Here is a 25,173-nt window from a genome sequence, read left to right on the forward strand (position 1 = left end):
TGTATATGGTTGGCTATGGTTTTATATTTGAACATTGACTTGTATTATGTCTCTTATACTTGTGAAGTGAAGGTTTTATCAAAATAATATGAAAGCATTTATTCTTTGTAAATGTCTGTTTTGGCATTTTTTGCATGGTCTCCATACTTAGTACTTAATTGTGCTAACCCCTTTCTTTCCCTTTTTGACTAAAGTGTAGGGATTTGGAAATGGTGAAATGTCATGGCTACTTGATTAGGTTTCTAAGGTGTTTGAAGATGAAGACTTGGTGAGTCTTCATAGGTTCGAGGACAATACCCTACATGTTCTTTTTTTATGTCTTTTTAGTATTTGCTTAAGTTTTGTATGGGCTTAATCCCAATGGTGTATTCAAAGTATTAGATAGTTTGAGACATAAGTGTATAAAGTCTAGAAGTCTTCTGTTTGCTATGTTTAAATGAAATGTTTTCCTTGTAAATAAAGTTTTTAATCCCTTATGGTTTTTAGTGTCTATGTGATGAATGAATGCTAAGAGACTTGTATTAGACCTCCGAGAGGTCGAGTACGCCGGTTACGACTAGGGGGTGATCTCGGGTCGTGACAATCTCCCCTTATATCTTCATAATTTTCATGGACCGACTCTCTAGAGTGATTAAGGAGGCTGTTAAAAGCAGAAGATATGATTCAATCTCCATCTCTCAGTCTGGCCCAAAAATCTCCCATCTTTTCTTTGCTAATGACCTTACCTTGTTTGCTAGAGTAAACCTCAAAAACTGTTGCACTATTTTGAGGATTCTCAACTCATTTGTAAGAACTCTGGAAAAAAAATCAACACCTCCAAATCAAGATTCTTTTTCTCTAAGGACAGTTCTTCTTCAAACTCTAATCTTTATGCCTTCATGCTCAACATGCAAACAACCAATAGTTTTGGCAAGTACATGGGCTACCCCATCTTCCACTCTAAACCAACTAATGAAGACTCATAATTCATCATTGACAACATAAAGGCCAAGCTGAATGGGTAGAAAACCAAGCTCCTCAATATGACTGGGAGAAGTGTTCTAGCTAAGTCAACCCTTAGCAGCATCCCCTACCATGTGATCCAATACATCAATGTCCCTACTGGAATCTCCAATAAGATTAATAAAATTCAAAGAGATCTCATTTGAGGGACCACTACTGAGAAGAAGAAAATGCATCTTGTAGGGTGGAATACAATCACAAAGGAGAAACAAAAAAGGAGGCCTAGCCATCCAAAAGAGTGAGTGGAAGAACAAAGCAAGCAACACAAGTCTATCTTGGTGAGCCTTCACTAACAGTCAAGCTCTCTGGGCTAGAGTTCTCTATTACAAGTACTGTCACAGAAGGCAAAACCATGCAACCAAAAGGCAAGTCTCCAGGACATGGAAGTGTGTGATGCAAGGCTGGCAAACCAGCGTGAAACGCTTATGTTAGACTGTTAATAAAGAAGATAGGGTTAGATTTTTTGAGGACTTTTGGATCCCTAATGATGGTAATATTAGAAGCTTAATCCAAGGCTCACTCCTCCAACATGAGCTATCTCTGAAGATCAATGACCTGCTCAAGAATGGCTGATGGGACTTCAGCAACCTCTCTATTAACCTTCTTCTCAAGTTCCTTGAAATTATCAGGGACACCTTCATAGGGACCAAGACTAAGCAGGATAAGCTAGGTTGGAAGAGCTCTAGTAATGGACTTTTCTTCACTAAAAGTGCCTACAACCTTATTGCCCAAGAGAAGGAGCCAACCAATACCATGAATGATAAGGACTACACTTGGATCAGGAAGCTAAAGTTCCCCAACAAACTGAGAACTTTCATGTGGCTGACTATGCACCAAAGACTTCCCACCAACTTCTATCTTCATAACATTGGAATAATCGGTGGACATGAGTGTAAATTTTATAATCAAGGCACCGAGGATATTAACCACATCCTCTTCAATTGTCCCAAGGCGATAACTTACCGGAAGGAATCATGGGGAACATTGTCCCACATCAGTCTATGGATTGGACCAGGAGAGACATTGTCAATATCCACACCACCTGGGGAAGCCTGAAGGTAGGCCTTTCAACCATTGGCTTACATGGCACGAAATCCTTCCCTTCATCCTTTGGAATCTCTGGATTAGCAAAAATGACAATGTCTTTAAAGGAAATAACCATTAGGTGGACATTTCACACGTCATTAACATGGCCTTGGAGTACCACTTCATGACAAAAGGGTCATGAATCACCAATCATAATACTATAACAACTAGAATCAGGTGGGAAGTGTGAGGAAATGGAAAATTTAAGCTAAACACTGACGGGGCATCTGGGAACAAACTTGGTATAGGGGGAATATAGGGGTTATTCGAAACCATCACAGTGATTAGGTAATAGGATTCTGGAAGAATTGCCCTCATGTTAATGCCCTCTAGGCTTCAACTCCTGGGAATCCTCTTTGACCTCATACTGGCCTTGGAGAGGAACCTCAAACCCCTATCCCTTATTACTAACTCTCCCACATCGATAACACTTCTGGAACATGACCATTCGCAGTACACTAACATTATATCTGAATGTAGGTCACTAATGCAGTAGCTAGGAATACCAAAACCACTTCACACATTCAGGGAGCAGAACAAGGTGGCGGACATACTGGCTAAAATGGGCGGGACAATGCAATCCAGCGGCGGGAGCATACAAATTTTGGAAGCCCCACCACATTATGCCTTCAAAGCATGGGAAGCTGACAAGAATGGGGTTTATTTTGATAGAATGGTAGTAGTAGCTAGTCCCAATGAGACTACGGGCAATCCCCCTATTTTAAACTATGTAATGAACAATGAAGTCTGTGGGCTTCACCTTTAAGCTTTATATATAATTAATTTCTCTATTTCTACCAAAAAAAAATGAGTTGAAGTTTGAAAAGTTGAGATTAATGAATTACCTATATTTGATCCCGTAGTGTAAAGTAACTTTAAGAGATGAGAGCTTTTGCCGTACAACTTTAGTAAATGCTAAAAGTTGATTAGCAAATGCGATACCCCTAATACAAATAATTAGGTCACTATTAATAAAGGCATTTGGTCTCTTTATGTATGGTTTCGACCAATTTTTCATTTTGGGTTAATTAGGTCCCTATTAATAAAGGCATTTGGTCTCTTTGTATATGGATTCGACCAATTTTTCATTTTGGGTTTAATTAATTTTTAGAGTGGAGTTAAGTCAAGATATATTTCTTTTTATATTATCGGCTCAAGTCCTCAACCAACAATATAAACCTTGGATGCTTTCGGAATTGAGTTGCCTACACCAGTCTTGCTCTTGTTGTGTACCGTTGCATCATTCGTCCAGCTACTAAGACCGTTTTTGTTTAGATAAATTATCTAAGTTTAACTTAACCTAAAAAATAATTTTAAGTTGGCTCGTAAAGATAGTATTGCTCAAATCTATATTAAAAAATCAAAGAATCATCCCCTACCGATGTGGGAGACTTGCTCAAATCTATATTAAAAAATTGAAGAACCATCCCCTACCGATGTGGGAGACTTTAACACCCTATGGCCTGGCTCTAATGCTATGGTATATTTTATATGAATCTTACTCAATCTCAAAAGTTAATTTATAAAAGGAGTACTGACCAAATTTATATAACGAAACCAAAGGAACCATTCTCGATGTGAGAGACTAAACCATTTTCACCCTATTTCTTTTATAGATTACATTATTAGAAACACGGACATATATTCATATTAATTTACTATTTTATAGTTAAATCAAATCGTCATCGGATGTACTATAACAGTAAAGAGTCAGTTGAAGTTGAAAGAAAGTGAAAAACTTTTAATCTTTAAGAGAATGATGTTAATAAAGAGAATCAGCTAATAATTAAAGCCCACAAAAGTTATTAAAAAATTGTAACAATAAGGAAGGACCGACATAGAGTCTATTAAAGAGAAGCCCCACAGAGGGCCAAAGCCCCCTACTTTTTTTTAATGTAATCTTCAATCGTAGTCTAATAAATTTTATTTGTGATTATGTCCTTTGGTTATTAGGGACCACAAGCTTTTAATGTCAAATTAATTAAGGACCTCCTAGTAAATGTTCATCCTCCCTAAAAATCGAATCCACAGCTAAGCAATTTGAATTACAAATATATACTGCTTGTATATATGAGGACTAAAACCCAAAATTATTATGTATTATTTTATTTATTTATTTATATGGATTGCATTGGATACATCCCCACAACACCCATCTGCCTTGTAGACCTTCGTTTTGACCTCTTTTGTTGTACTTCTTGTCGTTGGCCTTATTCACATTTAATGCACAAATTATTACGTATTATTATTATAGTAATAAAAATAGAGGTAGGAAAAGAAATGCTAATGAACATTGTATTCAGTGACCCATCCCTCCTCAATTATGTTTTTTCAAAGAAATGGACTTTTTTTGGTATACTCAATTTTAAAAAGTCACTTCAATAAGTGTTGATTGTCCAAACCAACTCTTCATAGCCCTTGTCATGTCTAGAATTGGATATCTAATTTGTGGATAATATAATATGGAGGGGTTTAACATCGAAAATAAGAATTCAGATGGATCATGCTTTGATATCAACTTCAAAAATTAGTTCATGAGAAGTGCATTGTCTAAGTCATATTGAAAAAAGTTACTCCCTCCATCCCATTTTATGTGGCAATATTTGACCGGGCACGGAATTTAAGAAATAAATGAAGTCTTTAAAATGTTTATCAAATTGCCCTTTAAAAAGTAGACTATTTTTTCTCTCTCCTCATAAATGTATTGGTGTATTATTTTAAGATTAAGTAGGATCAACAAGAATAAAAGAGGAATTGTACCTTTATAAACTTACCATATAAGGAAATGTGACATTCTTTTTGGGACTGACCAAAAAAAAAAATGGTGTCACATAATAATATATACTGCTCAAATATTATGTAAAAAAATGAATTTTGCAATTAATTTACTCAAAAAATTAGTTTAAAAAGTAAGAATTGTTCGAGTCATATAAAGAGAAAACTCATTCCTTTCATTGACGTGATGTGGAACTTTTCACAATGCAGTACTGAAATAAGAACAGGAGAAATGTACTATGAAAAATGTTCAAAACTTTAATTGAACTTTCAGAGAATATTTCCACACTAATAAATACTAGTGTCTAAAACACAGTAGCTTCTTCTACTATTTGAGTAAATTATAGTACTATAAATTTAAGAAGTGACAAAAATGAGCTGTAATTAATGGACACATCCTTGAATTAACTAAAAGGTTACAGCATATGGATAAAATAAAAATAAAAATAAAAAAGAGGGGAAAAGTTTAAATGTCAAAATAATTTATGGAATTAAATAAAGAAAGATATTCCCTGCAAGGCGGCTAAAGCATTGAAGTACAAATATTCTCTTTTGAAATGAACTTAGAATTAATCAAAATTGTCAGAGAGATCGAATAAGTGGATTTGTATCAAGCGCAAATTAAATACAAACGACAATGCACCATTCATGCACTTCAACTTGGTTTAAATATTTTAAATTAATCAATTAAATCCTATAGTTTTATTTGAAACATCTAAGGAGGGGGCGGGGGGCGGGGGGGGGGGGCGGGGGGGGTAATATTATTAAGTTACAGCAAAGCAAAATTGAGTATTAAAACTTTGTCGAGCAATAAAAAACAAAGGGAATAAGCATTGTACCCCATAAATAGTTGACTTGATAAATAATGATAGAAACAGCTCATACAGTACTACTCTTCTCTAGAAATTAAGAGATAAGCTCGGATGGAAGATTACAACTATCTCCCTTGTGGGATCCTTTTTTATTTTTTTATTACATATTTTGTTTTATTATTTTTCTAAAAAAATTACTCCCTCCATTTACTTTTATTCAGCAGATTTATGACAAATAATTTTTATATCTATTTGCCTACTTAAACTGTTAAACATAGTCAGAGAAACATAATTTTTTAAGTCACTATACATCAATTAATATAGATATCATGACAAAATATGTATTTCATTCATTATTGTTTAAACGATGTACGAAATACATTTTAAACATATAAAAGTGAACGGAGATAGCTCAAAATAATCTCGTGAGAATATTTTAAATTAGGACATCGCTAAAGTCAAGGAAACTTCGTGGTATTATAACATAAGACAAACTATTAAAGAAAAATAAACCTTATTTATATACTTATAAGTTATAATATAATTATATATTGTTCGTCTTGATATATTTCAAATTCCTTTTTTTTTTGTTATTTCAAAAGTCAAGAACGTGCTTAAAGTAAAAGAAGGATTAAAGAAAGGCTGTGAAGTATTAGACGTGTCTACACACGTAGCTTTCATGGAATATCTATCCATTTAATTAATTGATATTAAAGAAAGATGCTTATAATTAAGAAATTATTAAGGGATGCTTTATACTAAAGAAACCAATTATGGATGCTACATTTTTTACTTGACATTTCTCTAAGTCTTTTATGGGTTGTCTCTTTGTCAAAGCTTAAGCCCATGATATATTTAAACGAAGTCTCAAGCCAGACGGCAAGTAAAAGACCGTTTTTAATAACCCCACATGTTGAATTTTAACTTAATTTGCTAAAGTGAGGGACAACATGATTTCTAAAAAGAAAAAATAAACTTAAATATTGTTAGTAATCCCAGTAATTGGCACTGTTATATAGTTTTAATCAATTTTCACCTTATTAATTAAACTTTTTTGAGGTTGAGTTTGGCGCAGAATATGATTACTATCATGATATTTGATAAAAAAAAATTACGTACTTTTATGTAGCGATCGACGGGGACGTATTGGTTGATTGGTCATACAAATGACAAAGAAATTAACACAAGACGATGCCCTAAAAAGGGTTGTTTTGTCATGAATACGTATGATTGGAAATACACATTGTTTTGGTCATGAAAAAGTCTCCTAAAAGTGGGGAGAGGGGAGTTGGGACGTGCGGTTTTAAGACTGTTGGTTGTGGCATCCCTTAAGTAGAAAGAGCCACATTTTATATATTTGACCCTACTCCTATCAACATATGAAAACCTGGCCACAACTTAAACATTATAGTTTTCGAAATTATAGAGATCATTTTGCTCTGATTTAAAGTTTCGATTAATTTAATTTAGATCCGATATTTACTTAAGGAAAATAAGGATTATGTAAAACTACCTTTTAGGGCTATATAACTGAGTGAAAGATATTTACATTTACACAGTATATATACATGAAAGTTGTTTAAATGTCTGCGCCGACTAACACTGTGGAACTTTTCACGAATGACTTTGCTTGATGTAATAAAGTCAATAAAAACAACAAGTCATAAATAAAAAAAACACAAAGATTCTACTGAAAATTTGAAAGGTAATAAATTGTATAAATAAATTCTATATTTATGAGGACGTGTGCAATATACAGCTGGTGGAAAGTATTCTATTGACCACCAAATAATTAGTACTCCATCGGAGAATCTCATATTATGTGGCATTTTTTATTTTTTAAAATTCAAACAATTTTAGTTTGCCAAAAAATTTATGCATGAAATTTTTAATTTTCTTGAAATAAAATTTATATATTTGTAAACTAAAAGTGTTATAAATCACAATAATTTATAATTTAAATATATAAAAAATATATGAAATTTTTATGATAAAAATTAAACTTATTTAAATCTCAAAATTTAAAAAGAGTCACGTAAATTGGGATGGAGGATGAAGTAGTATTATGTGAATTGAAAGAAGGCAGCCACATTTGGTTAGTCTAAATTTAAAACTAGTCCCATCAAGAAGTGGCCTATTGAATTAAATGTAGGATAAAGAGTTGTAGTTAGTAGTATCTTTGTGGTGCAGGGTGCTATCATACTGGGTCACCACGTATATGCAACTTTGCATGCTTTACCATATACATAAACCTTTAATATTAATTGATTAATATATCTCCAATCTCATTCTCAACTATCTCGTACAAATTATCTTTTCGAAATTCAATATTTAAAGTTTATGAGTTTTTAGTAATTTAATATTAACAAATTTATATAAAATCTAAATTTAGAAAAATAAAATATCTACAAAAAAGTTACTTTTATAGTCTCAATTAACGTAACACATTTATTATATAAGAATTCGATTAAATTGTAAATGTTATTTTGTTGAGTTAGAGCCAGAATTTTTAGTTAATGACTGACTTTAATTGAAGCTATTGGTCAGCCTAATTTACACAGTAGCTTCACCCTGTAGTACAACTCATTTCATATTTTGCCTTTTCTTTTAAGAGTTTCTTTTCCCCTAATTTGTTCCCTGTTCCTTAATTATATGCAATGATAGAAAAGAAATTTGTGATTGCTTGATGTATTTTTTATTTGAAAAATATATTTTATTGAAATACTTTTATATGGTGTCTACACTGTAAGATCAGTAGCATGCTGCCCAAGGAAAAGACAATTTAGACACCAAAAGTATCCATAGTTAACTTGTTACACATTTAGACGCATTTCAATTCAAAAAAATTGATGTATATTAATTGTTTCACATTTAAATGAAAATTAAATTCAAGGAAATTGAAACTAAATTTTGATTTCTGAAAACTGTCAAGACTTTTTCTTTACCCCTTTTTAAGGAGCTCTCACCTTTCTGATCTCTTGATAATTCAAACTTATAACTTTAAGATTGAAAATGAGAGATGCTTATCATCCACACAACTCTCTCATCGAAAACTCTAAAAACTTTCTCAAGTAAATTCTAAAGAAAAAATAATGTGTAATTCAACAGAGTTTGTCCGTACTCAAGTTTTGGGCATTCTGAAAATTTAGAATAGGACAGCTATATCATTGTCATTGTCGGCTATATTTAGATGAAAAACACACCGTTTACTACTTTAAATAATTTTGATTTAGTCACACAAATGATTAGAGGACAATATTACTTTTTTTTTTCTTTTTATTCTAACAAATGGGAAAAAAATAATCTTCGAATAAACAATCTTTAGAAGGAAAAAAAATCACAATCAATCATGGGAAATGTTAAGAGTATTATTTGTTTTCTTTATCTCATTTGATTCTGTCTACAAAAAAAATTAAAATGATAGGGGAGTTGGTGGAATAAATGATAGGGGAAGATACCATACATGTTCCTAGAAAAAAAAATACTTATAAACTATTTGCATATTTTTAAATTATTCATTAAACTATAATGACGTTATAGAAAAAGATTATAATCAGTTCACAATAATAATTCACGGACCAATACTGCAAAACAAGAAAATAGAAAAGACAATTTCATTATTTGAATTCCACCTGGCCAATATCCATATAAAATTATGTGATAAGAGTTTAGGGAATTTTATATTATGTCAATAATGAAAGACAAGGGAATGTATGATTACAGAAGGTTTTTTCTACCATTAATTAATTTAGTTTACCCTAATTGTTAGCTTTTACTAATCATTGAGATTTCTCGTCCTGCAAACCCCTATAAACTTATTCAAATGTACTAACCCTTTTTTAATGCTTTGGAATCTTTATAATTAAACTAACTCAAAATCAATACTCTCTTCGTCACAAATTATCTGTCGTATTTCTATTTTACATGTTTGTTAAGAAAACAGTAATTAAAAGAGATTTTTGGTGATTTTATTCCAATTTATGTTTTAAGATAATATAGTCTATTTTCATTAAATATTTGTTCTATTGAAATGTTTATCATCTCTAAAAATAAATATTTTTAAGAATAAATTTGAAAAAAGTATTTCATTAAATTTTTCTTGAACTTTTAAAATGAAGGAATATTTATTTGAATCCACAATATCAAACTCAATGAATTTCTTATCTTAAACGAAGTCATCCAAATTACAACTTGTCTCAAATTTTAATTCAATTTTGTACAAAGACTTTTCGAGTAATAGTTATTGCGAAAATCATATTGTGGCCATGAAATAAATATCTGTCTTGGTGACCCACACAAGTGCTGTCAAACTCATTAATTTCTCAAAACCCTTTGATAAGACAAATGCAAGTCAGAATATTGGAGCTCCATTTCTAAATTTCAAATGTAGCATAGGTAAAATGGGATTTTAAAGGGAAAAAAATAAGGAATGAGAAGAAAACTCGTGCCATTAAATTTATATGACGTACTTTCTTTTTAAATTTATCTTATAAAATTACATTCTAATAATAAAAATAATATAATTTTTTAAAAATTATTTTACCCTTATTGATGTACTAGTAATACTTATATAGTCATATAAACGTTTGCAATTTGTTGAAATGGTTATATATATTTTTAGCAGAGATACTTATTTTTATAAACAAAATATGGAATAATTTCCTTCTACTTAAATCAATAGATTCATTTCCACTCTCAAAAGGCATTATTATATATATTAATATCAACTGAATGTCACATAATTTAAGACGGTGAGAGTATTTATTAAAAGAAAAAATTAAACAAATAAACCTCAAAAATGGAATCCTCTGCTGAATACGACCTTCTTTATATATAAGTCTCCTCCGCCCTCCTATCCATTTCATTTTCCACAGCTTCCACTCTCCTTCCTTACATCTTTTTCTCTCTCTCTCTTTCTAAACTTTCTTTGATTCTTAGCAAGAGAAAAATAATATAATCAACAAGCTTCACTTAGCATATTCAACTATAAAAAAAATCACAAACTTTGCTCTTTTTTTTTTCTTTTTTTTTTTTTGGTTTTCCAGCATTGCAAATCTCACATGGGGAGGCATTCTTGTTGCTACAAACAGAAGTTAAGGAAAGGCCTTTGGTCTCCTGAAGAAGATGAGAAACTTATAAAGCATATTACTAAATTTGGTCATGGCTGTTGGAGCTCTGTCCCTAAACTAGCAGGTCCACTATCACTACCACTAACCAAATTTCTTTGGAAAAAATGCATGTTCAAATTGAAAAAAATAACATTTTTTAGTCGACCTTAACTTGAGACGTAATTGTTGTTATTTTAATAATTTTCTTGTTAGTGATTTTATTTATTTTCCATGGTGACAGGTCTCCAGAGGTGTGGAAAAAGTTGTAGACTGAGGTGGATCAACTACTTGAGGCCTGATTTGAAAAGAGGGACATTCTCACAGGATGAAGAGAATTTGATCATTGAACTTCATGCAGTTCTTGGGAACAAGTAATATATTTATCCTTCACTAGAACAGTTCAATTTGATTGATTCCATAATGTCAATAATTATTAGTAATTTACTTGGACTTACCTTAGTTTTTTGCCTACTTTTCAGGTGGTCGCAAATTGCAGCTAGATTGCCTGGAAGAACAGATAACGAGATAAAGAATCTGTGGAATTCTTCAATTAAGAAAAAGCTAAGGCAAAGAGGAATCGATCCAAATACTCACAAGCCACTTTCCGAAATAGAGAGCGAAGAAAAAGCGTCGGCAAACAGTAACAATAAGAACAATGACAAAGTTTCAGAAAGTTCAAATAATGAATTCAATTTTGTTGAGGGACATGAGAATGGATTTTCAACAGAAAAGCCAATTAAGCCGGCCGTATCTTCAATGATAAATACTTTGGAGCGTTATCCACTTATTCATGAGGCAAATAATATTGCCCCACCAACTCATGAATTTTTCACCACCAATTGCAAGTCTCCTGATTTATCTAGTTATCTCTCTTTTCACAATTATACTCCCAACACAAATAATATTCTCTTCAATACCAAAAACTCTTCTTCTTCTGCTGCTGCTGCTGACAATTTGGTATCTGATCATCAGTTCAATTGTAGCAATTTGCCAAATGCTACTTTTTCTACTATGTCCAATTCGATTCTCAGTACTACAATATCACCGTTGGCGCGTACTTTTAATATCAACAAGTTTCAGAATTGGGAAGCGTGTACGATCAGCAGCAATGGCAGCAACAATAGTAATGGTACTAGTAACAGTATCGAATTACAAAGTAACTGTTCATTCTTCGATAACAATGATGCTGCTGCAGCAGCTTTCGCTTGGGGATCAGCGGCAGCAGCAGACGGTTCAGGAAAACCGGAGAGAGAAGAAATCAAATGGTCTGAATATTTACAAACTCCGTTTTCACTAGGTGTTAATAATAACACAATTGAGACTCATCATCAACATCAAATTCCTCCGCATCATGAATTGTACGATGGGGAAACAAAATCGGAGACACAATTTATGACACAAGGTTCATGGCTTCAGAATCAAACGCCGCAGACTTCTCTACAGACTGCAGATTTATACAGTAACAACAATTTCCAAAGGCTCCCAGCAGTCTTCGGACAATTTTCTTAGCCGATTTTCAATGGCTAATTATCTCACTTATTATGGATGGTTACTTAATTTCCTACAGGTGTGTGCTATAGAGTTTTAATTTTCTTAATCTGTAAATAGGTCTTACACATATTTCCTTCCTCCTGTCTAAAAAACACTTGATAAAAATATTGGAAAGTTTGTTGATCATCCTCCTTTTGTGGATGGTATATGTACTTTTTGTTTTTTAATTTTGGTTTTGTGGTTTGTAGATCTTTTTATTTACAGGTTGTAATTTTGTTTGTTGATTAAGCATTCAATCAAAAAGTTTTATGACTTTTCTAGTTTTTACCGTTGTAGCCACTTACGTATTCTTATTTAAACAATAAAGAATCCTTTGCAGAAAGCGACTATCTGCTAAGAATATAGCCTAAATGGGTAGACCATCCTTGTCTCCTACAGATGGAGATAGTTTTTACTTTTCACACTCTTCAAAGTCAATTCCACTCTCCATAATTAATTTGTGATCAAGAAAACTTATTATAACCGATAGGGGTTGTGATGGAGCGGTAAATATTCATTCCTTCTTAATTAGATGTGTGGTGTTCGAAGCCCTCCAAGGTGAGGAGTCATCTTTGCTAGAGAGTGTTGTAATCCCAATATACGTCTTTCCAGCACAAATTTGAATGTAGTCGGCCCTAATGCGGGTGGCGAATACCGCGTGGGAAACTAAAAAATCCCCCCGGAATTTAGTACCTCAATTATTGGGTAATTACTTCAATTTTTTTCACTTTATTGTAGAGAGTTCAATTTTCCACTTTGTAATCTACTCCCATATTTTTTCCTTCCCTTACACCTATGTAATAAAAGTTAAAGACATTTTTTTTATCTTCGTTTCATTTTACGTAACACTCTTTTATATATTTTAAAAGGATGAACATATTTTTATATTTCGGTTTCTCGTAATTTGAGTATCTTATTTTATCGTAATTAACCATCTGTTAATAGCCATAAAAATGTCATGGTGCGTTTAATACAACAAATTTTCTAAGAGTACATTTGACATGTAACAAAAATCTAATGTTTTCTAAATTCCATGTACAGACATCGCCATTATAAAAACATAGAGGTGCTTTCCACTTAAAAAAAAAAAAAGAAAAAGAAAGGGAAAAGGGTGATAAATTTCACAAGTTTAAACACTATAGCTACTTAGTCAAATAAAAAGGATAAAAGTAGTGTACATGGAACATAATTTCAACGTGCTAATACTTGAGGTTCAAGCACTAGTGAGAATCACAAGAGAATCAAGAAAATTTCCAACTCATATCTTTGGGAGGTGAAGGATATCCATCTAATTGCTTAATGACTTGGAAAGCCACAAATAAGATGCAATTTGAAGAATATGGACACTAATAATACATCCTCTATGGTAACTCAACTTCATCTATTTTTGGGAATAGGAGAAAGAAATTAAAGGGTCCCACACCTATGATAGAATCAGATAAATCAAAAACTCAAACTGATAAATAGAGTAAAAAGAAAAAAAAGCATATCTTTCTTACAACATAAGAGATATGCTAGAGTAGAAAACAGTATAAGAGAGGAAAAAACCTCCTTATTAAGTGAATTTTTCCAAAGAGACACCATTTGCTTCTACTGAAAAAAGATAGATATATACCTCAGTTCTCTTAAGTATTTTTTTCCCCATTACAAGTCCCAATTTTCACTTATAGCAAATGGGCCTAGTTTGCATGTGAGCAAGCTATATCAATCTTTCATATTCAACATTCACTATCACCATAAAACTCCATGAATTAAAGTCTTCTCATTACATGTACTGATCAACAAAGGGTCCCTCCATCAACTTTTAAATATTTCCTCCGTTCTAATATAAGTGTCTTAGTTTTACTGAATACGAAGTTTAAGAAATAAATAAAAATTCTTAAACTTAAAGATATTTGTAGTTTTTTTAAATCACGCAAACTTAAATTTATCATATTCAAAAAAAAAATAAGACACTTAAATTGAGACGAATAGATTACCTTTATTCTCATGTCTTACATAATAATATTCATGTACTATCTAGTCATCTAATATCTGTACGTAAGAAACTGACAAGTTATCTTTACGTATAGAAACAAATACCCCAATAATTTGCTGATGAAAAAAATAATATTCAATGATGAATAGCTTAAGGATATTAAAAGAATCAAAAAAAGAGGCCCATCCAGATATATATATGAATGAACCACATGAACATGTATGGTAGGCCCTATAACCAGAGTCTCCTTCCCACGTGCACCCAACAAAAAATTATACATAATCTCAATATTAATTGAATATATTTTTTCTCCTAGCTGGCCTTGGTTTATTTTATTTTTGTTAAAATAATTTAATTACGTAGAAACTAGAAAGTATTGTCTATGGAGTAGTTTATTAATTGGGGGGTCACTTTGAATGCATGTGAACCTAATTATTGAGTTTTTTTTCTTGGACCTACATTCTTTCTTCTACACAGAACAGAACAAAAATAAAGGAATTGACATCTTATAATAATTTATCAGCCTAAACAGGATCGGTGTCACTGAGAGGCGGAGACGAATTCAAGATTTTACATGTTTTAGGTTATTGGATTTACAGTATATCGATATCTATGTCTATTTAATAAATTCTCAACACAACACATGTATAAAATATGAATAAAAAATATTGAATTTTACAGAATTCGTATTCTCCTGGTGTAATTGCCCTAAGCAATTATTAATTATTTTATTTTATTTTTAAGAAAGAAAAAGTAAAAGAAGGGAGACATAAAAAGATAAAGGAATAGAAACCATATGTTGACTAATAAGAAGAAAAATGGAAAACAATGATTAAGGTGATAATTGGGGACTGTGGCAATGATAATAAAGGTGATAAAAGAATGTTCAATGTAGTACTTTAGTACGTAATATTTTTGAGACTGAAATTTTATTGGAAAGGAACATACTATAGCTATATATATTTTTTTTAAAATAAATATGAAGTTATAGTGTATTAAAAAAAAAACCTGTATAAATAAAGAATTAACTTATTGGGTGTTGAGGAGCAATTTTGTTTTAGAAGTAAAAAAAGTTAACTCAATCCACAAGGAAAACAACTCTATTTTATTAGCATTTGTTTGGTTAAGTAGTAATAAATTGTAGTTCAACCAGAAAAGATTTGTTATGATCAATGTTTTAGTGGAAATAATTAGAGGGACAAAGTGTGTAAAAGTAAAAGAGTAGAAAATTGTTTCCACCAACTTTCACAACTGTCATTCTCTTTTTTCTTCATCAATGTCCTTTTGAGTTTAACTTTTATCACATACATTATAAAATAACTTTTAAAATATCATTAGACCATATAAAAGAAGACTGCACATAATATGTAGAATAAATTTCTTGAAACTCTGTTAAAATAGATTAATAATTTACACCGATATTATAAATTAAATTCATTTTTATGTTATATGTAATTATGCAAGAGAATAATTCAAGACGTATATTTCAGAGGTTGTATTAAAGTGAAATTAACTAAATACTTGACGATGTTGAACTTCTATCAAAGCTAAAGTAGTCAATAGATGGTTAGGAGATGGAAGGTTATTAGTTGTGTTCGATCTAATTGGAGTAGTCTTTTTGTTGTTTTTTTTTGAGCTGTAAATTTCTCTTTGATAATAAAATATTTACTTACAAAAAAAATAACAACAACAACATATCAAGTATAATATCGCTAATAATATTTGAAGAAAGTGATGTATATGCAGTTCTACCTTTATCTTTATGAATCTAGAGATATTATGTTCGATATATTTGTAGTTCGAGTACGTAGACTTAGCTAGAGTTATGTCCTAGCGACCAATAAACTACAAGTGAATCATATTCATCTTTCAAAGACTTCTTCGATCTGTTTTTACTTCTGTTTATACCAACTATATATACTCAATCTCTCACAGTTTTTTACTCGGGTATTTATGCATTTTCTTTCACATACCCTAATCATCTTAGTCTCGTTTTTCTCGTCTTATTAACTCGAAAGTGACACTCATGTCCTGAATAACTTCAATTTAAGTTATACTTATATGTATAAGTTAAATCAGTCATTTTCTCCATTTAATTACCAAACTGACTATCACAAGTGCAGACATTCCTCCCCGTTAACGTTGTACGTAAGTAAGTTATTTATTTTGAGTTTTAACCAAACTGATTGTCACAAGTGCAGACATCCTTCGCCCATTCTTAATTTCCATTTGCATCCGTCAAAATAGATAAAAAGAACCCATCATTCAGGAGAAGAGCGGTGGGCATATATTGCAGTACACTATAATTAATACATATATTGGCTCTTCATAGGTTGACTAGACAACAAGGGGATCCGCTTTTCTTTTTTCTTTTTAAAAATAAATTCGGGCAGCAAAGGTGAAATGTGGGACAGATTACAAGGTGAGAAATTGAACTGTCATTAACAAGATAAAAAACTTAAATCGTTAATTAATTGAGCTACGAAAATTTCAGGACACTCGAATCATCTGTCGGCAATGATTTGTGTTTTTTCTCTGATATGTGAAATCGACACTTTCTAGCTCTTTAATGTGAAACACATATAAGACCACCTTTTAAAAAAAAAATTGTAATTAGGGATATCAAAGTGCACGAATTGAAATGAACTTGGATGAATGAATAGAATAATCTGATCAATAAATAAATGAGCAAATAATTAATTGAATACTTTATAATATGGGCCAAATAATAATCAAATCGGATTTAACAGAAGTCTCATAGCAAAGTATACTCGTGTAACGTGTTGAGAGATTATTACGGTACTTTTATCAACATTATTTTTTTAGTATTTCTTTGAGGAGTATATATATATATGCCAAGAATCATATTGAGTTGTGTGATCCTACTAGCTTTCAGTACATTGACCCAATGACACATTGTTTGTCTTTTGTATTGATGAGCCTCGTAGTACTAACTTGGATCCAAGCTAAGTTATCGTAGGGACACAATAGGACCCTCTGAAGCTGCATGCCTATAAGATTCATTAACAGATCCTCGACCTAAACACAGTTGGCTACTGATATTGTTTGCTAAATCTTATATTGTTCGTCTTAGATTTAGGTTCATACGATTATAAAAAGTGTTACTAAGATGCAAGATTTACTTATTTATATATCTAATATTTCTACTATATTTTGTTTATAAGAGACTCTTATATAAGTAAGCAGGTTTTACACTAGTGACATGTTAAATCGTTACGACATAAGTGATGTAATTCGTATTTTATTTCGTGAATCCAACTCATATATTTTGAATTCTCTAATTTCAAAAAAAAAAAAAAAAAGTATCACGCCCCACCTACAGTATTAACTTTACGTATGAAAAAACAATAATAATTTTTTTCCTCGCACAACTCATAAATTAAAAGGGACTCAGGGACGGGTGGATGGTAAAGAGAATGGCAATAAACGTCAAATATTATGTATGGAACTACAGTTTTATTTATAAAAAACTTTGACCCATCAAACGTGTAAAATATTTAAAACTATGTTTCTCCATTAAAGTAAAACAAAAATCAAACGATACCTTTTGCTTGAAAGAGACAAATATATATACGTTAGTGAAAAATGAAAATTACAACATTTGTCGGTTGAGGAAATTAAATAAACAGACAGCTGGATAATATCTTGGCTTTGGAAGTTACACGTCAATAATGGGTTTCAAAGTAAAAAAGATCAGTCAACCAGATTGGTGCCAATTTGTTCTATGCTTTCTTGCTTTACTTAAAAAGATACACATTAATTCTTTTAAGCAAATAACTTTTCTTGTTTGTAATATAAAAAAAAAATAAAAAAATACAAGTACTTTCAAGATATATTTCTTTTTTACGTTTTGAGAACATCTTGATTTAGTAGTCATCATAAAATTTACTACTCCCTCTGTTCGTTTTTAATTGTCATGTTACGTTTTTTAAAAGTCAATTTGACTAATTTTTAAAGTTAAATTAGATTACATTAATTTGATATTTTAAATAAAAAAAATTAGAAATTCAAAAGCTATACGAAAAGTATTAAAAAATTCAATTTTTTGCATATCTATATGATGAAAAAATACATCATAAAATATTAGTCAAAGTTATTTATCGTTTAACTCCAAAAAAGAAATTATGACAATTAAAAGTAAACGAAAATAAGAGTAGTAATGATTAGAAAGGAAAAAAATAGACATCCAAAACACAACATTTGCTGCTTTTAATAAGTAAGTACTAATTAATGATGATAACAAAAAAGAGTGCTCAATGAAAACGTGTAGCCCCTCAATCTCCAAATGACACTGGAAGTTTCTCCCTTAGTTCACTTTTACTTCCGTAGTATTCATATTAATTAATGTTAAGTCTTAGATTTTTAAAAAATAATTTGAAAAATAAAAAGTTAATGCTTAAAATAAAATAAAAATAAAAACAAATAATCTTTATTTGATACGTTGAAAGTTACAAATATAATGAAAATCTATTTTTAAAATATTGAATAAGTAAAAAATAAGTAAGGGAGTACTAAATGATTCTAAAGGGATTAAAGTTATAATTGTGTCAAGAAAAGCGAGGGCGGGGGCGGGGGGGGGGGGAGGGGGGGGGAGGAGAATAGTACTGCTATTGAGTATTGACCATGTGTGAAATAATGAAATTATCAGTGTGATTTAAGTTATGATGGATCATAGTAACAAATTACTTGTCATTTATTTTAGGTTGTCAGTCGATACAATAGTACTTAAATTGAGTTACTCGCAATTTTTCTTTAAATGACTTAGATTGTGAAAATATTTTAAGATGTGTATCATTCAATCGCGTATAAAACTTAAACTTAATTATTAAATTAAATGTATAATAATCTAAAATGCTTGAACGATAATTTGAGTGTAGTAAATGTAGAAAATGCTGAGTTTGACGTTTGTGTTGGGGCCTCTATTTTAGGTAGGGACCTCAGCAGAAAAATAGGTAGTGGTTGAAAGTTCAAAGTATTATTTGCCAAAAAGTACTAGTTTAATAGTACTTCAATTATGAAGGATTCTGTAAAGGTGTACAATATTTTGCTGTCTATATACAGAGAAAAACGTACATGTCCCCTATTTACTTCTTCATACTGTATGTTTTTCGTTCTCTTATTTCTCTCCCCTCAAACAAGTAGTGAGAACTCATTCAATTATGGATCACTGGTTCGTGCATAATCGAAGCTAGCTTTTGATCATAATTTTTTAGAATGGATGATATTTGTTATCATTGTTACAAATCATAATCTTATAAATAGATAAATTTGACACAACATAATACTAATATTTATAATGGATTAATAAATATTTATATTGAACTATATAATACATTATCAAATAATTAAATCATGATATTTTTAAAGAAACCAATAACCAATTACTATCTATTATAATCCGTCAAATTAAAATTAGTAAAGAAGATTCATTAGTGTGAAAAAATAACAATTTTATTTAATGTAGGAGATGAGAGACCTCATATATTTGCAAGGATTTACAAATTTAAAGAAAAAATTATTTAATCAAGCAAAACAAATCTACAGTAATAGATGAGGGTTTTTTTTTTCTAGAATATATAAGTTTGGTGCAAGTTTTAAATTTTAAAAGCTAAACAATGGTTATAATTTGGGAAAAAATAGGTTTGAAGTAGATCACGGGATTTGGAAACTAGTCTCTAGAAAATTACATAATTTCTATAGCCAAGCAATATTTGACAAAAAAATAATATTAATTTTAAAAGTTCTTTCAAAATCTCTGGCCAAACAGGTCATAATATAATGAGAATGATTCAAATATATGAGTTCAAAATATAAATTTAAGATTAATATATGCATAGAATTCTTCACTTTTGTTTCAAGGTGAGAGTCTATTGGAAATAGCTTCGTTCTTCATCCTCATAAAAAGTAGAGATAAAGTCGATGTATATCGTATCCACTTCAGATCTACTTACTAGATGACCATATTAGATATGTTATTATTGTGTATATATATATATATTGGAACTCGTCCTCTCACATAAACAAGAACCTATAACATCTCTCATTTGTCACTAAAAATAAATGAAAAAGTTACTCGTAAATACGCTTGGTGAATGTGAAAATACAAAGAATAACGACAATAGCTATGACACAATTAAAAAAACTTGTGCTTAATTGAATTTGGCTTGTTAGGTTCAGAAGTATTGTTATTTTGTCCTTTGATTGATGTGAATAACTATTATTTTGGTTCTACTTGATTAAGAAATGTGCAATAGAGGTTCTAAAAAGTTATTAATTGTATTTTGTGTACAAAGTAATCAACTCAAATTTAAGCTCAAGCCAGTACATATTAGTTCATTTTAAATCAAATCCTTTCAAACTCAAGCTTTTCCAAATCAATATGTCACACGCTAATTAATTCTTACACGGACCGTTTAACTTTAGCTAAACGTGATTTATTTTAAAATCTTGTTTAGAATACAATTTCAGACTGCTTGATTTGTCGTCATATTAAGCTTATTATGACAATAGTAATAAATAATTCAATTACCATGATTATTAATTAATATAGCAATTATGATTTAGACTTTTGCATCTGCCGCCTAGACAAAGTACAAACCCTTAATTTAATTTATTTTATAATTAATAAACGGTAAAAAATTTTTATCAAAGATTATTAAACCTCTGAAACACCTAATTAGTTTTAATGAATAAATCAATACAATAACATATTCGGTGAAATTTCATAACTGAAGTTTGGGGAGAGACTATATCTTATAGATCTTCGACTCGAGCAAACCAGTCTACTAATAATTAATTATTAATTATGAAGAAGTTGCAAACAATATTTTCTTTCTAAATGTACGTTATTGTAATCCGATAGAGATTTTAATGGATGGCTTCTTCTGGGTAAGAGAAGACTTTGATAAAAGAGATTCGATTTCATTAGGGACCACAAATATTATTTTTTAAAATAGTTAATTAAGGTGCATGATTAATTAGTGAATTGATAATAATGAACAACTAGCATTATTAGCAATCAAGTAAAAAAAACAATTTAGTTTAATAGAAATTTGTTTGTCTTAGCGATCAATTACAACATTTCATAAGGGAATCCCAATTTCCAGCAAAGAAAGCATATTATTTCCCAAATTTCCGTCATATCACAAGGCATAGCCACCTGAATTTTATTTTTTTAATTATATATAACCAATTATAAAAACTAATCTTAGAATTTTATTCTAGTGGATTTGTTTTTTTTAATAAAAAAGCCTCTGCTCCTTTAATCATCTAATATCATAAATTCATTGATTTGACTAATTCTAAATTCACATGCATATGAACTATTAATTATAAATAAAGCCTTTCTTTGGAGATTTTTATTTTATTTTTAGAGCTCGAAATCGAGATATTTATCGATCATTTAAGAGATCTCATTACTCTCACATCCATAGATAATTAAATCAAAGGCTTTCCTCCAAACTTGGTTCTGCTTGTTTGTCTGTATTTAGGTACAACAATAAATTTATTGTGAAACGAGGGTTCCTTTACCTATATTAAAATTTTAAAATTAATTTCTCAAATTAGTTATCATGAACTTTTTCATTAATATAATAATATGCAAATTAAAATGTCTTATAAGGTCAAAGTATAGGGATTAAGGATATTTTTAAAAGTAAAATAGTTTCTCTATTTATATAAGATAAGGAATAAGACTGTGTACACACCACCCTCTATATTTCTGATAGTTCACTTATAAAAAATAATATATTTATTGCATTCTTTTTGTTTGGTGTCCAGCCCATTTAGGTTTGGCCCAAGTTCCTTCCATTAAAATGTCCTGAGATCATGATTCTGTAAAATATATGCAATCAAAATGAATCTATGCATATGGTTTTATACAAACTAATCTGACATCGTAAAATAAACGTAAATGTCCATTGATTTTATATGTGAAATTGTCTAACTCAACTATATCAATTTCAATATGTCATACTCTTAAGCTAACTGTAGTAAAGTTTCTTTAGAAAGTTATCTCATTGTATATATTCCATAAAAAACTTGTTTATTTTCCTAATACTATGACATAAGAGATTTTTAGTGGCATTTAATTTTCCTTTTAGCATCAATATTCATTGCCACAAAAAAATTTTAACAGCATTTAATCTATTGTCATTGCATTCAGTGTCGCTAAAGTCTTTAGCGACATTTATTTAGAGTCCCCGTAAAACCTATAATATTGCCGCTAAAAGTAAATACTTTAGCTAGGGCTAGAAATTTGATCGATTCGGTTCAATTTGCGAATTTCGAATCAATTTTTTGGTTTTCGATTTGGTGAAAATGTAAACCGAAATTGAACTAAAATAAATTCGATTTAGTTCAATTTTCACAATTTCGATTCGATAAAATATATGCAATCAAAATGAATCTATGCATATGATTTTATACAAACTAATTTGACATCGTAAAATAAACGTAAATGTCCATTGATTTTATATGTGAAACTGTCTAACTCAACTATATCAATTTCAATATGTCATACTCTTAAGCTAAGTGTAGTAAAGTTTCTTTAGAAAGTTATCTCATTGTATATATTCCATAAAAAACTTGTTTATTTTCCTAATACTATGACAAAAGAGATTTTTAGTGGCATTTAATTTTCCTTTTAGCAGCAATATTCATTGCCACAAAAAAAATTTAGCGGCATTTTATCTATTGTCATTGCATTCAGTGTCGCTAAAGTCTTTAGCGACATTTATTTAGAGTCCCCGTAAAGCTAAAAGTAAATACTTTAGCTAGGGCAGGAAAGTCGGTCGATTCGGTTTGATTTGCGAATTTCGATTTAATTTTTCGGTTTTCGGTTTGGTGAAAATGTAAACCGAAATCGAACTAAAATAAATTCGGTTCAGTTCGATTTTCACAATTTCGATTCGGTTCAGTTTTTCGGTTTAAATATCATCATCTTGGGCCCTTCTCTTTTCATCATTATCGCTCGACTTTTAAAATTGGATCAATTTTCTTTTAAAAAAAATTAGCATTCGACACTAAACTAATGAACAAGTCTACAATATTATAGACATGTGAAGCAAAAGCAAATGATTTAGTACATTGAAAATTCAGCTAAAACCATCAAAGACTTTTTTCCAAAACCAACAAACTTTTTAGAGTTCTTGAACTTTCCACATTCGATACAGTTGTGGAAGACACCATAGTTGGCATCGGATTGGCGTGGTCTTGTGGCGTCTATCGGTGATGGCTGGGTATTGCGAATTTTGAGATTGGAAATTTTTTATTCACTATTAAGTTTAGTGATTTTACATTTAGGATGGGCTAAAATTTTCATTTGGGCCAGTTTTTATAGGTTGTAAATGTATTGAGAAATATCTAAATATTTGAGTTGTAATAAAATTTGGTTTTTTCGGTTAATCGAATTTAATTATTTTAAAAATGAAAATAGAACCAAAAAACTGAAATTTTAAAATATAAAACCGAAACTAAAATTTAAAAAAATTCAATTCGCTCGATTTTTTCGATTTTAACCAAAATATATCCAGCCCTACTTTTAGCGGCATTTACTTAGCTACATTAACTATTGTCAGCAAAGTTTCCATATTTATAAATTATAATTGCCGATAAATGGGATATATTTTAATGGAAATTATTATGAAGATTATAATTTACCATAAATTCACCTTTATTCATATGTATAACCAGAGAAATCAATACAAAATAGTAATAGAAGAATTACCAAACCTGACATCATTCATTTAAACGAAAGAACAATCAAACTTAATACATCTACTTTATTGTCTTCTAGTGGTAAAAAGAAAATGAATTTCCTTTAAGATCGTGTTCAAGTTAGATATCAAAACAAATTTAAAAAAATGTGTTCGACAATGAAAAAGAAAGAAATTGTTAGGGTAGCTAATAGATAGTGACACATCATTGATGAACTTCTTAATTGAAATTATAATTTAGTCCGTTAGATGATGACAAAATAGAGCCAAAAGGTTAATGTCGAGGGCATTTTAGTCTCGAAAGATTAAAAAAAAAGTAGTTTTATATCAATTCGCATAGTTGAGGAGTATATTAGGCCCTTTATATCTACCTATTGATATTTACATTCAATGGAAAATACAAAAACTCAAAAAGTGATTGGACAGACTCTTCTCATTAGTTGATACAAAAGCTAAGAAAACAAATGTACAATTTCTTCTCTTTAGTCGATGAAAAATACAAAAACACAAAAAATGACTGGACTCAACTTGGGCTTAGCATTGAATCGTTTAATCAAAAAGAAAGATAAGGAGTATGTTATATATATCCATACAAACTCTATATATGAAGTATGTTTTCCCATATAAATTCCAAATCAGAGGGATATTTATTATTTATAAGTTGTAATTGTAGAATTTTATAACATTGTTAGTTTTTAACGTTGTAATTCAATATGTGTGGACTTTTTCTTCTTTTTTATCATAGAGTGGTGTTTGTAATTTCGAATGTATCTTTAATTTGAACCTGATAATTTTGTTCTATCTCAATTCTTAACCAAAACTAATTTGAAAATTAACTACACTAAGCTCTATATATAAAAAATTTATTCGATTCGATGTTTACGTCAAATAACGAAAATCCTTTAACATTTAGAGATACATTTATCACCTATCCATTGCTAATTTACATGTACAATTTTACTGTTTTACTATTAACTGAAGGTTATATGAACTTGAGTTAGATTCTAAATTTCTAATTGTAAACCAAATTTTGAATTCATGTAAACACAACAAACTTACTCAAGAAAGTATGATTGTTAATATCCCCGATGGTAACTAAACTATGAGGTTTTATCACCTAAAGTCACTCAATTTTAATTTTTACT

The 25,173-nt window shown here is 30.2% G+C and overlaps 1 protein-coding gene across 1 annotated transcript; it reads left to right on the top strand.

Moving 5' to 3' along the window:
* Positions 1-10,587: 10,587 nt before the first annotated feature.
* On the top strand, positions 10,588-12,413 carry LOC125815503 (transcription factor MYB61). The gene is made up of 3 exons (XM_049494983.1): positions 10,588-10,868; positions 11,025-11,154; positions 11,263-12,413. Exons 1-3 carry the CDS (start codon positions 10,736-10,738, stop codon positions 12,290-12,292), a joined length of 1,293 nt encoding a protein of 430 aa, XP_049350940.1. The 5' UTR covers positions 10,588-10,735; the 3' UTR covers positions 12,293-12,413.
* The last annotated feature ends 12,760 nt before the right edge of the window (positions 12,414-25,173 follow it).

Source organism: Solanum verrucosum, unplaced genomic scaffold, assembly GCF_900185275.1.
Source record: "Solanum verrucosum unplaced genomic scaffold, falcon-dt-bn FXZP01000261.1, whole genome shotgun sequence".
NCBI classification, from domain to species: domain Eukaryota; kingdom Viridiplantae; phylum Streptophyta; class Magnoliopsida; order Solanales; family Solanaceae; genus Solanum; species Solanum verrucosum.

Coding starts and splice junctions, on each gene's coding strand:
- LOC125815503 (XM_049494983.1), top strand. CDS start 10,736: ATGGGGAGGCATTCTTGTTGCTACAAACAGAAGTTAAGGAAAGGCCTT. Junction 10,869..11,024: donor CTCTGTCCCTAAACTAGCAG/GTCCACTATCAC, acceptor CCATGGTGACAG/GTCTCCAGAGGTGTGGAAAA. Junction 11,155..11,262: donor CATGCAGTTCTTGGGAACAA/GTAATATATTTA, acceptor CCTACTTTTCAG/GTGGTCGCAAATTGCAGCTA.